The sequence below is a fragment of the Equus caballus genome, chromosome 14, assembly GCF_041296265.1.
Source record: "Equus caballus isolate H_3958 breed thoroughbred chromosome 14, TB-T2T, whole genome shotgun sequence".
In the NCBI taxonomy this organism is placed as follows: domain Eukaryota; kingdom Metazoa; phylum Chordata; class Mammalia; order Perissodactyla; family Equidae; genus Equus; species Equus caballus.
The window spans coordinates 25,513,127-25,529,478 of NC_091697.1; the positions used below are offsets into that span (position 1 = coordinate 25,513,127).

Sequence of the window (16,352 nt, forward strand, 5' to 3'; positions counted from 1 at the left end):
TACGTACATTTCTCTGACAAAGTATAAAGAAGATAAATAATAGAGAAACAGTGCTACTTTATTAAAATACTGAGTTTATTTCACATGTATATTTTTGTCTCCCCACCATTTCCATTTGTCTGACCACCACTACTACTATGTCCTATCATAACATTCCATACATACTTAAAACCAAGCAAAGGGTGGAGTTCCATCTTTAAAAACTAAACAGGCATTTTGGACAACACATTCTTGGCAATGGAACCTGGACAACATTTATCAGACACGGTAGGGAAAGTTCTCACTCTGCATTATAAAAAGGACAGCCAGATATCAACTGTTACAGAAATGAAATAAGACGGAAAATTTTAACAAACTGTTTAAACTATTTTCTTAAAGAGACTTCCTCCACTGCCAGAGATCTTGAATAGCCTGGAAAAAAAAAAAAAAATGTGGTTAAAGAACCACAATACTTCATAGACACCAATAAATTAAGCCACGTCTCTTTGTATAGTTCAACATATCTATTTTTCATTCTACCACCAAAAGGGTTCACTCTAGACAATTAAGAAATCATTTCAAGGAAACTTATACTCAAATGTAATTTTATTTCAAATTTAGACACTAAATCGTGATTATTTGTAAGCAAAGTCAATTATACTAAAATACATTTAAGAGCTTAGATATCTTTAGTTAAGGAAATCAAGAGGAAAGGTAAAGACCAGTTTAGCCAATGCTGCCTCCATGTCATCTGCTTTAGGGCTGCCAGATTTCACACATAAAAATATACAACACAAAGTAAAACGTATTTACGTCTAAGCCCATGCATGTGTACATGGGACACATACTAATTACGTTTGTCTGAAAAAGACTACGTATACCTTACATCTCTTTCTTTTTCTCTCTTTAGTTATATTTCCTTGATGATGTGGGATCAATAGTTCCTGTTTGGCAGAATTTGCTCATAAAATTCCATTTACATTGTAACATCCAAATTATTTCATTTTGTCCACTGAACACTCATTAATGAGCATGCTTGGCATCAGCATTCTGAGAAAATACATTGAACATGTTCTGCCATATCTACTACTCCGACTTGCTCCTATCTGGGTATAGTACTCAACACCATCTTCCATGACATTACTTGCTTTTCCACTCTTGAAATCTCCTAATGATTTAAAGTGTCTACTGACAAAAAAAGCATCCCCCAAAATTTCTGTTCTCCTTCAATACATGACGATTCTATTCGTTCTTACGTTGATATGTAGTAACATCCATGTAAAAAATCAAATTCTTTAGATGAAAAATTCATTTCAAATGATAGCCATAAGTATAGTATTATCTATTTCAAGTTGGCATTTCTTTTCCTATTCATAAATAATGTTCTTTTTTAAGAACAGTCACGACGTTTCTGACTCTTTGAAGGATTCAACAAGTTCATTCAACCAATGGAGTACTTCAGTGGAGTCTGCTCTTCAAATTTACATAATCCTACTGGCTAGAGAGACATTTAAAACTATGAACGAGAAATAAGGAGGTTTTACCCAGCAGATTATTAAAAATGTCACCAAGAACTTTTGGGGCCTTTTCTTCAAAAGTTTGCTTTCAGTGCTTCAAAGAAACAGGATCCTCTCAACCAGTATTGTTTAACACAGCCATTGGGTTTCAAATGCAAGGGAACTGAATACCAAATGCCAACAAGTATCACAAAAATCCTCCCTCCACTCATTCTGTTCGATATAAAAGCTCAAGAACAATTTCCCAACACTTCAATAGCAAAAGAAACATCCCCTGCTGCTTGACCAGTATTATGTAGGACAGCACCCACCTTCTATAAAAGGATTCGTGCTCTCCTTCAATTCTGAGTAAACACTGTTTACACTTTTGCACAAACATTCGCCAAAATTTGTATCTGTAGTCTCTCCACAGAAAGCAGTACTTTTCTCACTCTTAATTCAAGAGTTTTTGCAAAAATTTGCTATTATTTCTCAAATCCCACGTGGAAGGACTTTACTAGCCAACTCCTCACAAGCAACTGTTCCCACAAGAAAAACTGCAGAAGCAATAGGAAAATTTTTCACACATTGTGATTACTTCCATCTACAGCTATGCCATCAAAACGTGAGGCATTTATAGTTTTGATAACTTGTAATAGTAAATTGAGCTATTATATTTATTACATTAATTACTACAGAAATTTCATCCTGGTACTTGAAAATATGCTTTCAGTTTTGTAGTCACAAGATACTTCTGACAACGAGTTTGAGTTTAGTCATTTCAGCTGCAAGACTGATGTTATAACACTGAGTGGAAGGCCCTCGCAACTCTGGTTGTTGGTATCTGAATTTTCCTTAATCAAAAATTTTATTTTGGTACTAGTTGAAGAAACCATGTATTTTTTATGCTTCCCTATTAGTACGTGATGATTTGTATCTGACTTCCCACTATTTTCAATGTTGAATTAACAGTTGCATACTGCGCAGTTTCAAAACTACTCGTGTTTAATAAATGTCCATTACTAAGAAAATTTACATAATTTACACTCGCACTCAGGGGCTCAAATATACACAAAAAAGAGTGGCAACCAAAAGAAGTGAAAGCTACATTTGATCATCTCAAGGCCACATCAATCAAGGCTAAACTCACAACTAACTGTAAACAGCACTGAGCCACTGAAAGGATTTCAAACCTAACAGTATGGCCATTTAAGTGATTTAAGTACTAAATATGGTGGCAGATGACAAATTTCTTAATTCACTGTAAAAAGCTAATACAGGAGAGATTTAGGAAGTCCTGACAAAGACCATTCAACACAAGATGTATCCTGTATATACATGCTGCCCAGCAACCCTATGTAACGGCTTTTACATTTTCCTTCACATCCCGAGTCAACAAGTAAAAACATGCATGTGAATTTTCTTCTATTGACAAAATACCTTCATGTGTAAGAAATACAAAATCTAACAGCTGACTCAAGCTAACATATTGAGTATTAACTATAACTTGGCCTCTTGCTTCCAGATTTTGCACTTTAGGTTGATTTCGGCAAAACGTGTTTCCCGTAAGATCTATGAAAAAAAAGGCACTCTCTGCCAACTCACAAGAAAGCACAGACCAGACTACCCCAAGTAGTCGCCAAATGGAGCACGGCAAGAAAAACCACAGCTCATTTCCTTCGCCAACACAAAACCAAAAGTAAAACTGAGCTCAGTAACCGAGATAATTGACCAACTATATGAAAGCTGGGAAGAATGTACTAAAAAAGTTATCTTCTCAGTCTCCGCCAACTAAATTCTTATGAGTTTCCACGTATTTAATCTGAAGTATTGTCTGTGGTTAGGAACCTTTAAAAAGAAGCCAACACTTAGAGAGACTAAAAGAACAATCATAATAAATCACATTGAAAATTTTGAATTTGGTCATGGTTAGAAGAAAATTCAGTTACCTCCTGGTCAGTCATCCGGAAGCAATTCTTCACATAATTGATGAACTTGGCTTCCACTTTGGGAAGAGAACCACCCTATTGAGACAAAAGCATTATTAAAGATAAGTATAGAAACACTGTTTTTGAAGGAGACATGAAATTCCTCAAAGATTTGCATACTATTACATGGATCAGTAGTTCATTCCTTGTCTCAGCTCTTTCAATTTAATATCAAGTCTTTTTAGGCCCAAAAAGGTCTACTGGGCAACATATTACTACTTTGATGTTTTTCATAGTACCCCCTTACTGACAGGGTCTGTCAAAGTTTCAAATTCTCCACAGCCACTTGAAAAATACAAAGTAAAAGCTACACTTGAGATTCTTCAGGCACTCAAATGTCAACTTGACTGCCTACTGTATTAGCTAAAAGTCAGTTTTATCACCACTCTACCACCCAGGACCAAATACAAAACAGACACGTACCCCCTTTTCAGTACCACATAGACAAGTGACCCAAACTGTTAAGATATGACTTCCTACTAAGAACCTAGGTACAGCACAACACTAACTTAGGAGTCAACGTCAGGAGGTATATGAAGTCAGATGTGGGTAAAAAATTAAAGTTACTACATTTCATTAATCTGTAACTAAAATTTGGCATTACCTTTCATTATGGACATAGGGAAGAACCACAACAGTATTCCACCAAATTATTTTCAAAATATTTCATCATCAAATATTTTCAAAGCATTACAATTATTGGAAATATACTGAAATATTTATATTCACAACTACACTTTGGAATTATATTATTTAACGTACTAGGTACATCACTTTCATTTCCTTTTAGCTAACTAAATTTTGATTTTCCTTGTAACCTGAATCTTTTATGCATTTTAAAAAGATCAAGGTGGCTTCACGAATGCCAGAAAGACCATGGCACAAAACAGGCTAGTACAGTATAACATACTTAATTGCCTCTATCACCTAGAAAATAAACCTCACTGTAACTTCCATTTTTAAATTATCGTCACATACATTCTTATTTGATTCATTCAAATATTTATTGAGCAGCTAGGGAGATACAAAGGTGATTAAAACATGATCAAAGGTGAGGCAAATGCACAAGTTATAGAAAGCAAAGTATAAGGTTCACTGAACCACAGCAGTCAAAAGAAAGTGCTTTAGGAGATCGAGTGAGATTGCTTCCAGCCTGGAAGGGGGCATGGGTGGGTGGCAATCAGGAAAGGGGATTGAGATTAAAATAGAAGACTTCAGTCTGGATTGTTGATGATACTCAGTATGGACTATATTTCTCTCCTTTTCCTCTCCCCATCTTTGGGCTTAATTTACCAGTAGTGCCCAGGATTGTTCAATGCGCCTGCAATTAAACCAAGGAGATAGGACCATATTAAAATGGGGGGGAGGGGTAGCTAAAAGATGTCATATTTTAGCACTGTATGCAAGGAATAAAAATCAAGAAAGCAGTGATACCAGGAAGGCTAAAAGGTTTACAGCAGTACTAAAGCAAAAATCAAGAAATACATTCTGGTTCTAAAATGTTATTTTTCCAATTGACTCATCAATGCACAAGGAAAGGAAAACTACTGAAGCCATGTAGAACCTAGAGAACATAAGAAAAACGCGGGAAAAGAAGTCAGCAACTTTTCCTCATCATCCCACACTTATTCTCAGTAACTGGGACCTAACGTAGTATTCCTCGAGTAAAGCTTCTCCCAAATGTGTTAACATATTTAAACCGATTATTCCATCCTCTGCAAGTCCAGAGTTCCCTAAAGTTGACTTAAGTTTAGTCCCCTAGTCAAGTAAATAGCAAGGAGAGAGAGAGAGCTAATCCTCTTCTCACATTTCCACTATTTGTAAAAGGAGACTAAACGTAAACCTATTAGTCACTCAAAACTTCTAGATATTACCAGATGTATTGACTGGTGACACCTTGGTGTAAAAGACAAATAGAAGTGACTCAATTTGTTGGAAACCATTTTTGACTAGAGTAAATTTTTTTAAACTTTAATACCAAGCAGTCTACTTTTCCAGTCTTTTGCAATTTTATGAAAGACTCATACGCCCTCTGCTGGTTCTGTAGCATCTTACAACCAGAAGAGCAGGCAAAGTAAAGTGTTCTCACTGATCTCACTTTAACATCTACGGTCAGAATATTACCTTATAACCAACTTTCTTATATTTTTTATAATGGAAAATAAAACACATGTAATTTCAAATACATAAAAAAAATCACCATAGAGATTATAAATGAATGTTAAGTTACCAGTAATCCATTTTTGAAAAAACTTCATACCATAAAAGGGGTAGGTATATTAAGGATAACAAAATGAGGAACAGTCCTGTTTCCAACCCAGGGAAAGGTATAATTCGGGGGGGGACTAAACCTATTGCACTTCTTTAAGAAAGATCATTTTACTTACTTTTTCTATACTTGCTTGCATTTTTGCTTTAATGTCTTCTACAGAACTAGGTCCTTTTGGTGTTTTAGGAGTTTTTTCCTGTTTTTTGAAGGATTCTTGACCCTGGAAAAAAAAGTTGAATTTCAAAAGATCAGAATAGTACAGCTCTTAAAAGACCCATCCTACCTGGATTTTCTCAACACATACAATTATTCCTACAATCCTTCTTAGTAAAAACAAGCATACAACCAGAGCCAAGTTCCTATAGTATAAATGAATTCATGTCTGAACAATTACCTTTTGTTCTTAAAATCATTCCTTAAGAAAGGAATAGGAACAGTTTGAGCCTTTATACCAGGTCAGTTCTGCATTTAAATTCCATCAAAAATGAAACCAGAAGGGCCCCAAAAATAAAGCAAGAAAATCAACGCAACTTGCTGCCTGGGATCCAATTCAAAGCATTTAAACGATAATCTGTGAACCCAGGTAACGAGGGTTTTTTTAAGCTTCCTACTTGGTCCTGACACGCAGCCAGCGTTGACAAACTGCACTATGTGATAAGTCTACCTCTCAACAAGGAAGATCACTTAAAGGAGACAACTGTTTATATCACAATAAAAATCTTTAGCTGTCTCCCCGACTAGAACGCCAGCAGCTGTATATACGTCAATGATCACCAACAATCACGTTTTAGCTCTTTAGATACCAGTTACAGATGTTCTCCAAAAGCCTATTAAATTTCAGACAGACTAGATTCATCCACAGTAGAATCTAACTTTTCTAACTACTTCAATGAAGCCTGTATTTGTCTATTTATGTTGCCACTTTTTTTTTTTTTTGGTGAGGAGGAATGGCCCTGAGCTAACATCTATCTGTGCCAATCTTCCTCTATTTTTCTATGTGGGATACTGCCACAGCGTGGCTTGACCAGTGCTATGTGGGTCGGCACCCGGGATCCAAACCTGCAAACCCTGGGCCGCTGAAGCAGAGCACGCGAACTTAACCACTAGGCCACTGTGCCAGCCCCTGTTCCCACTTACTTTTGATCTTGGCGTTGACGGTTTGGAGTCTTTTCCATTCTGGTTTGACTTTTGTGCATTTTTGGCTGGAGTATCTCGTATAGACTGCAATTAGAAATTAATCTTAATCAATGCACCCCTACATGACATCAGTGCAAATAAACTGCCCCAAACCATCTAAGAAAAGCAGCAGTCAGGCTAAGATGAAAACAATCACTTTGACAAAAGGCTGCAAAAGGGAAGACGGAGAAAGCCCCACAGATGAAGAAAATAGATCACTCCCCACTATTAGCAAAGTTTTCAGGACAGCTCTACTCAGAACCCATTTTAAGTATGAGATCATCTCCACCCAAGCCAGCTTTCATTAACTTGAAAACAAAGTAAATAGCACTAAAAAGTTTCCATCATCTTCTGTTACTAGCTATTTCTGACAATCTTTTAACATTGTATCATACTTACTTTCTTTACTGGAGCTTTTTCTTCAGCTTCCTCCTCATCAAAATCATCATCATCATCACTACAAATGAAATAAGTCGTTACTAGTGTTTCAATGCACTCACAAACCCTAAAAGCCTACCAAGAAATTGGCTGAACCTATAAGCTTAGCCAAACAACTGTCATGCTTTGGCGGCTGACACAAGAATTGAAAGCAGGAACTCAGATATCTGTACATTCATGTTCACTGCAGCATTATTGACTATTGCCAAGAGATGGAAACAACCCAAATGCCCTCAACAGTTAAATGGATAAAGAAAATGTCATAGGTACATATAATGGAATCTTCAGTCTTAAAGGAAATCCTGTCGTGTACTACACATGAATGAACTTCAAGGACACGCCAAGTGAAACCAGATAGGCACAAAGACAATATTGTATGATTCTACTTCTATGAGGTATCTGAAGTCAAACTCCTTACAGAAACCGAAAATAGACTGGTGGTTTCAGGGGCTGAGGAGAGGTGGAAATGGGTAGTTTTTGCTCAATGATATATTTATCAGTATTACTAAAAGAGTCTGAGTTTACACAACAATGTGAATATGATTAAAACTATTCAACTGCACACTTGGAAAATGGTTAACATGTGTTATGTTTTTTACAACTAAAAATAAAAATTAAAACTTGGGGGGAGGTAGTTAAATCAATTAATAAACAGAAACACAACCCATGTTCACGGATCAGCATACATAATATTAAGGTGGCAACTCTCTGCAAATTCATCTACAGATTGAACAAAATCTCTACAAGAATCTCAGCTGGCTTCTCTGTAGAAATCAATCCTAAAACTCCTATCAAAATTCAAAGAACCCAAAGTAGCCAAAAACAATCTTGGAAAAGAACAAAGATGGAGGGTCCACTTAGTGATTTCAAGCAGAACTCTATAAACACTACATAGTAAAAGAAATCAAGACAGCGTTTTACCGGCATAAGGATAGACATGCCTCAAGAGAAAGGAACTGCAGAATCTAGAAACAGACCATATATTTATGGTAATTACTTTCAACAAGAATGCCAAGACTATTCAACAGGGAAAGAAGCCTTTCACACACAAATGGTGCTGGGACAACTGGATATCCACATGTAAAATGAAGTTGGCCCCCTACCTTTCAGCATATACAAAAATTCTAAACGAAACAAGGATCTAAATCTAACAGCTAAAACTGTAAAACTTCTAGAAGATTTCAAAATGGTTTCTTACATTTGACATCAAAAGCACAATCAATAAGAGAGAAACTGGACGTGGTGAAAAAAACTTTTGTGCAAAGGACACCATCAGGGGAGTATAGCAAGACAACCCAGAGAATGGGAGAGTATTTGCAAATCTGATAAGGGACCTGTTTCCAAAATACATAAAAATTCTTACAATTCAATAATATAAAGATAAGGGCAAGTACTGGTGCAAGCTGCAACATGGATGAAGCTTAAAAACATTGTGTAAGTGAAAGAACCCAGTCACAAGAGTGCATACTGTATGACTCCATTTATATACAAAATCCACAATAAGCAAATTTATAAACAACAAAGTACATTAGTGGTTGACTAGAACTTGGGAAGATGAAAAGTTACAGCACGGTTACTTTCTGAGATGATAAAACATTCTCAAATTGTGGCAATGGCTGCACAACTGTGCATATACCAAAAACCACACAACTGTACACTCTAAATAAATGGATAAATTGGGGGGAAATCCAATCAGTGGAAAAGCCTAGGGAAGTCTTTATTAGCAAAATAGTGCAACTGGTTCACGTTTTCATTAGTTCACAAACCAAACATCATATACTGACCAAAATCTTTTTCCACACTTTAGTCTAAATGTAAAAAAAGGAGTACCTTCATCAATGTGCAACTAAAGAAACACCCATCCTTCCAAAACTGGGGGGTAAAATTTGGTGTGTTAACTAGAGTAAGCATCATGTAGTATACATAAAACCATATGCAGTCTTTTAAGTGATTTTTAATAGTGATTTTGTCAATTTTGGCTTTAGAACCCAATCCCTACAGGTGTCTCCCCCTAGCAGAAACAAGATCACAATGATTTCTATAAAACCACTATCATAACCAGTTTCATTTATTAGAATATCCCCTAATAAAATGTAGAAAAGGTATTTTTATGGAGGACCACACATTATGTTGTCTCTAACTTTCAATGTACTAAATGGTTTTGTTTTTCTTGCTTATATCAATAGAGGTCAACCACCCCACACCATACTCTTCCCATCTCCCAAACAGGACCCATCGATTTCCCTTTTATCTAGTTGGTTCCAATTCTTCTGGGACAATGGCTTATAATTTCCAGATAATAACTATTTCAACTAACAAACCTTGAGGCATCTCTTTACATTTTCATTGCCACCTAACTAGTACAATTTTCTACTGAGATGTGTTACCCTCCAGACATCCATTAACTGTCCCTACGACAATCCTCTCTCCTTAGATGTAAAACTTACTGATTTAGAACTTCACAACATCTATACTTCTCATTCCTCCCTCACTACCTAACCAAAGAAAACAAGAACACAAACTACCTTACATTGTGATTACATCAGAAATTATTCCCATTTTAAAGACAGGAAATCTTCCAAAGCCCAAGCAGAATCAAGATACCAAGCATGTGACACTCCAAAGCCTTTCTGGAAAGAAATGTCTGACTCCAAAGTCTCAATGAATATGCTACTGGACATTCACGTGCAAACGCACACAACACACAATGGTAACTTGAAATCACCAAAGAGTAAATAAATTCAAGCCTAATTAAGCACCATATGCCATCCATATTTCTCATTTCTGTTTTCTAAGCCCATTTCCCATTCTTCTCTTGAGGTATATTATTTTAAGTCTTACTAATGGCAAATCTTCTTAGAGTAGTAATAGTCAAACACCAGCTATATTGAGTTTCTTTATAAGTTTGACATGCAGGTAATTTTGAATTTTCTAAGCATTTAACTCTTTCAGCCTTTTCCTATTTTCTGCCTTCACTGTGATGCTCAAAGAGCTTTCTTAAGAACTACCAGCTTGGCTAGTTGAGGTTACTGAAAACCTAACTTTCAGATTTGATCATTAATTAGTGCACTTTCTCTCAGAGTCTTAGATTCTATTTGAATTATGTTTTCAGTAAATATATACAGACCAACTTAGAAACTCAGTGACAAAGCTGACAATTAAAAATCCAATGTATCAGAAGTTATTGATATCGTTGCATGCAAGAAAGATCAATTATGAATAGTATTTTATTTCATAGTGTGCATGTTGCTGTTTACCATAGCCTGACTTAGGTTAATTTAATAAACCCATCAAATCTTGTTTCCAACCAAATTTTAAATTCTCCATGAAAATCCTATTGTCTTATAGGATCTTATTTTCTCAGTAAGGACCATGGGCCAAAATCCCTTGCAGGAAAAAAAATCCTCATGTGAGAACTTCCAAAATAAATGTGGCTGGACTGATTCAGATTCTTTCCACCCAATCCATTTTATTATAAACTGTTCAGCATAAAGTACACCAGACTTGCTAGCATACAGTAATGTATCCACTAATTTACTCAGGAAAAAGGGGCCTAGTCAAATACATTTTGGAAATGCTGCTTACTCTATCCTTCTGAAAATCTGCAATGCACTGCATTTTAAGGTTCATAGTCTGATAATATCCTTTAACTCAGCTCATTTAACCACTGACCATTTACCCTTTATTTAATTAAAACAATTAAACTCCACAGGATGACTTTGGTAAAGAATTTTCATAAAAGTTCCTCCCATAAAACTATGTCAAGTTTCTAAGAACATACTTACTCTTCATCATCATCTTCGTCATCATCTTCGTCATCATCATCTTCATCGGCAGCAAGTTTTACTTTTTTCTTGGAGGGAAAAGAAAAAAAATATATATATACACACACATGCATGATCAAGTGCTGATTCTAATCACCGAACAAAGGTCAGAATAACGTATCTGTGGTAAATTACATCTATACCTGTGGAACCTTGCTACCACTTCCAGGGGCAGAACGCTTTCCAGATATACTCAGGAGTTTCACATCCTCCTCCTCTTCATCTTCTGATTCTGCATCTTCCTCCACAGCTAAGATAAAATCCTTTATTAGCCACTACTAAGACTCAACCGAGAACTCAGGAAAAAAGGGCATTGACAATATACAGTAATGAGTATTTAAAAACAGCGAATAGAAAACAGAAATTTTTTAAAAAGGAATTTTGGGGGCTAATACTTATTACTAGGTTTTTCAATGTAAAAAACCACAGGCTTTTCCAGTTATAAATTATTGGGTTCACATATGAACCTATTATAAAGACACTAGTATCAGAACTAAGCATGCTTTATAAAGTCCAAAATGGGAACAAAGTAACTGCATTAAAAAAGAATAAACAGCATAATACAGAAAAATAACATACCTACTAAGTGCTGTCCACTAATATGCACTGGCCCTGAACCACACTTCAATCGTAAGACCACAGGTGGCGTTATTTCAAAGCCCCCAAGGGAAACCTAAGAAGGAGAAACTTATATCACTAAGTATTATGAAGAAAATAAGGTTAAATGTTTGGTATAAAACTGTTCATAACTTAGAAATATTTATGTAATAGCCATTAAAGGTAAACCCGTGAGCCAAATGAACAAACCAGTGAACTGGTTTTTCCACCTCTGATAAACAAGCAGCAACCACCCTGTTCCAAGAGTTGATCATTCAACCCCAGTGACAGAAGCAGCAGCTGTGACTATTGGAAGGACCAAACTCGATTACCCTTTCTATCTCCTTGATGTAAGGTAAATGACACCTACCTTCATGCAAGAGAACTAGACTTTGACAACTAATCCAAAGTATAAGTGCCCTTACCGTGGGCTGTACAGACATTTTCAAAGTTGCCAGTGTCACTTTAATTGGACTGCCTTCATAATTCATTGCCTCTGCTTCCACAATGTGCAATTCATCCTTTGCACCAGCCCCTAAACTGACCTGTGAACAGAAACAGTACTTCAATTTAAATTCCCACTATTTTACAATCCCCTCAAGATGTGTTTTTTAAAAACCATTATAATCTTTTCATTATTACCACTGATGGAAAACTATTTTGAGCACATCATCTGCAACTTTTTTATGTGACCTTGCCCATCAATTTCTCATATTCAGTAAATCTGAACAAATGCATAAAAACACATCTGATGACATAGTTGTGTAGGTCATCACCCGTTCACAGTATGGCCCACCTACTACAAGTTGAGCAGTCTCGAGTCTAGCAGAGGCTAGTCTCTGTGGGAGGACACAAAAGACTGACCACTGTCCTAAAGGGCTTTATAGTGCTATCGAAGCAGCAAAGTAGATAAATATGGAAAGGTGAACAAGAGTGTCACTGGACTTTACATAATTACTAAAGGAATGGTGAAGACGCAAAGTTTGGTTATCACAGGCATATACAATACTCAGTTATAAAAATACTATTATAAAAGTAAGTACTAAGCCACACGAGTAGGACCCAAGAGGCTGAAATCGAGAAAGATTAAGTAGTTTATTTTGAAAAGTTTAAGTACCGTTCTTAATGATAACTGGTGCTCATTTTCATCATTATCCACCTTAAAGTGATAATCTTTGTCAGCCTTTAGTTCACAACCTGTAAATGAAGAAAAAGCAACTATAACATGGAGAAAAACAACAATGAAACTTCAGTATGGGTAACCAAAAAGATAACGGTTAACTTGTGAACCAGTTTTTCACCATTCTAGCTACCAGAAGGCAGGGCAGATGTATCTCTTCCTGGATTTCTTGAATACAAATGTCTATAAACATCAAAGAACATCTATACAGGACTTCATAAAGTCCACTTTCCCACTATACTATTTCATTCTCAACTACCCTATTAGCATTCTCAGGTAGAAATGAGCTCACAGATTTAGTAAGTCTGTAACTCAAAGAAGTATCTGAAACCAAACCGTACAATGTTGGTAAAATCACACTATTTAAAAAAGCTGAATTACCTACCTAAACTCCCAAGAAATGCAGCAAATTTAGAAACAAGAATGGTTACACAAACGCCTACATGAACTGTTCGTATTTACAACAGAAAAACTACAAATGGAAAAGAACTAAACTTGTTACAGGGGCCAACATTTCAAGTAACTGAAATGATGAACATTAAATTATGTTCAGAAATTATGCTTAAAGCAAGAATAGATATATCCTAAGGATAGTTCCGACAGAAAGGGTTAACACAAAAATATTCTGGTGTAAACTAATCAGAAACCCCAGGTATTCAAAACTGCTAGAATAAAAGCCTGCACGTGTGATGCGTGGTATCTACTCCCATTCCACGAATAGGCAAATTGTTTAAAATACCGTGAGAAGAAAGCTTTAAATGATTGCATTTAGTTGTCGTCTAATAGTTATTGGTACATACATGCTTCAATGTCATTGCTCATTTAGCAAATCTCAGTATGGTATACAAAGAAACAAATCTGGGGCAGGATCTGCACCTACTTTCAAGCCTGACTGACACAAAGAAATGCCTTCAACAATCAAATTCACTGAGACTGAAAACCGAAGCAGACCTCTCCTTAGTATGGTACTGTGTGCTGGGGAGGTGAAGATCCCAAAACCTTGGTATAAAATGAAAAGCTAACAGCACCAGGTTAACTGAACTCTCAGCACATTTCTCATCTTAAAAAAACAAAAAAAAAGTTGTTTGCTCGATGCCGCACAGAAAACTGCCTCCGCAGGCCTCCCTCCAGAAAAAGAAAATCCTTATTAATACACCAGCTCTGGAGACAAGCGTCTTGCTTTAGAGCTAGTCTCTATTTACCGCCAAGTGCACCCTTCATTAAGTCACTTTAGTTCTCTGAGCATCAGTACCCTCATGTGCAAAGTGGGCTATTCCATCCACCGCCAGGAGACAGAAAAATGGCTCTAGAAACGAGAACTACCGTCATAGTACGCAGATGTTAAGCACTCAACAAAGGCCTCCAGAATCCTGGCGCTACCAGCCACCTCACCTAACATTTCCCGCCCAACAGCCTCAATTAAAACCCAGGATCCCAGGCTTGGGGGTGACAGGACATCAGTGAGCCCCGGATGCAGCGCCCACACCCCCGCCTCCCCCCAACCACGTGGCAACCACGTGCTCCCATCGGTTGCGGCCTCCTCACGCCGGGCCGCGCCTCCCCTCCCCCCGTAACCGGCCGAGGCACCGGGGCTGAGTCTGGGCCCTGGAACTCCCGACGCTGAGGGCTCAAGGCCGGAGAACAAGGCCAGGCTGGAACTCTCCTCCCCTCCAGAAAGGAGGCCCACGCCTCAGACGACGAGCCCACACAGCCTCCTGCACCACCAAGCCGGGGCCGAGCATCCAAGACAGCGGCGCGGAATCGGAAGCCTGCGAACTCGCACACCGCTAAGAAAACTCACGCTCAGAACTCGACCGTGCGCCCCGGGCAACGCCGAACTCTCAGCCGGTCGGGTCCACCTTCCCAGAGGCCCCGGGCCTCGGACCGCTCCCGCCCGGGCTCCAGGCGGCCTCCGTCCCACCCCTTGGCGTGCCGGCTCTCCGGTCCTGGGTCCCCATCCCTGAAGCTACGGGGCCCTGGCAGCTCGCTCCCCCCACCCGAGGCTGCAGGGCCCCGGCAGCTCGCTCCCCCTCCCTCGGGCCTCCAGCCTGCCTGCCTTTCTCCACCAGCCCAGGCCTCCGCAGGATTCCCGCCCCCCCACTTCAAAGCCACTAGGCCTGCTCGGCCTCGCTCCAGTCCCGCCAGCAGTTACCGAAAAGATAGTTCTGGGGCCTCAGGGGGCTCATGTCCATGTCCATCGAATCTTCCATGGGGTGGTGGCACGCACTTAGGTGGGAGAGAAGGCGGACGGAAAAAAACGACCACTGTTCCACAGAACAGCCGCGCAGGACGGAATCACACCAGGGAAAGGACGCGGGCTCCCTGCGCACATATATAGCCCCCTGGAGATCTCGCGAGAGCTGACCAAGTCCCGTCTCCGCGCGCGTGCTCGGGAACCCCCCTCCCCGGACGGTCGCTTTCCCGCGCAAGCGCTCTTCAACCCCTCTCCCTTGTACCTCGCCCCCCACCTCCCCCAGGTACTTCGCGGGCTCCCACCGAGCAAGCGCACTCGTACCCCGGCCCCACCCCTCCGCCGCCGCCGCCTGTGCGCACGCGTGCTTCCCCTGGTAGCGCGCTCCCCGCTCCAAGCCTTCCACGTCCTCTCCAGCTCCGGCGCGCGGGCGTCGCGCCAAGAGCCTGCGCAGCCCACCCTGCAAGATGGCGACGGCCACTCTTGGCCGTGTTAGGGGTCGGGGGCGAGCCGGGTGGAAGTGAGCCAGAAAGCAGCTCGATTCACCTTTTTCCATCCCCTCGTGCCTCGCAGGCCTCCAAACAGGCATAACCACCTCAGGAATTTTGACTTGCCTAAAGGCCTGGGCTCAGAGTTAACCGTTTCCCCAAAGTTAAAGCTCCAGGTCCCAGAGACAGAGTGCACTACGGATTACTCTTTGTTGGGGAGGAAAGATGCAGCCGCTGGCCGCACTTACCCTGCTCTGTGTTTACAGCTCTGTACTTTCTGAGGAAACATCTCCAAAGTTGCAATCCCTCATCTTTATGTCATTCGGGCGCCAAAAGGGACTGCGTCAGCCTCTTCAGTACGGGCAGGGCAGGAGCCAGGCCTGGGGGTTTCTCCCACAGACAAGGTTTCAAGAGGGCTGTATATCTACAGTCGGTCCTCACATAAGGTCCGGTGAGGCGGGTCTGACTGTCTCCACTTTGCAGACAAACGGGCGAGAGATGATGAAGTAAGGTGCCCAAAGGGGTGACGCGCTTCTAAGAGCTGGGAGGGTTACACGTGGGACCAGCCTCTGAGGCAGTGCGGCTCTCAATCTGTAACATCCCAAAGTGTTCTGACCTGTAAAGAAAGCATATATCTTCTAAGAAGTGTGTAAACCTCAATTAGACACTTTGGGAGTGAGCCTGGAAATTAGCATTCTAAACCAGCTACACGTTGACAAACAGGAC

At 39.5% G+C, this 16,352-nt stretch overlaps 1 protein-coding gene across 2 annotated transcripts; it reads right to left on the minus strand.

Annotated features, from left to right (window-relative positions):
• Nucleotides 1-57: 57 nt before the first annotated feature.
• On the minus strand, nucleotides 58-15,433 carry NPM1 (nucleophosmin 1). 2 transcript variants are annotated; one of them, XR_011425003.1, is made up of 11 exons: nucleotides 15,100-15,433; nucleotides 12,885-12,964; nucleotides 12,193-12,312; nucleotides 11,750-11,843; nucleotides 11,314-11,420; nucleotides 11,132-11,199; nucleotides 7,308-7,365; nucleotides 6,870-6,953; nucleotides 5,851-5,952; nucleotides 3,425-4,784; nucleotides 58-411 (listed from the first exon to the last, which is right to left on the minus strand). XR_011425003.1 is itself a non-coding variant. In XM_005614993.4 (11 exons), the coding sequence occupies exons 1-11, from the start codon at nucleotides 15,155-15,157 to the stop codon at nucleotides 373-375; spliced, it is 885 nt and encodes a 294-aa protein (XP_005615050.2). In that variant the 5' UTR covers nucleotides 15,158-15,308; the 3' UTR covers nucleotides 58-372. The 2 variants fall into 2 exon arrangements, 1 of the variants encoding a protein (XP_005615050.2); XM_005614993.4 differs by having other exon boundaries at nucleotides 3,425-3,499; nucleotides 15,100-15,308.
• Nucleotides 15,434-16,352: the final 919 nt, after the last annotated feature.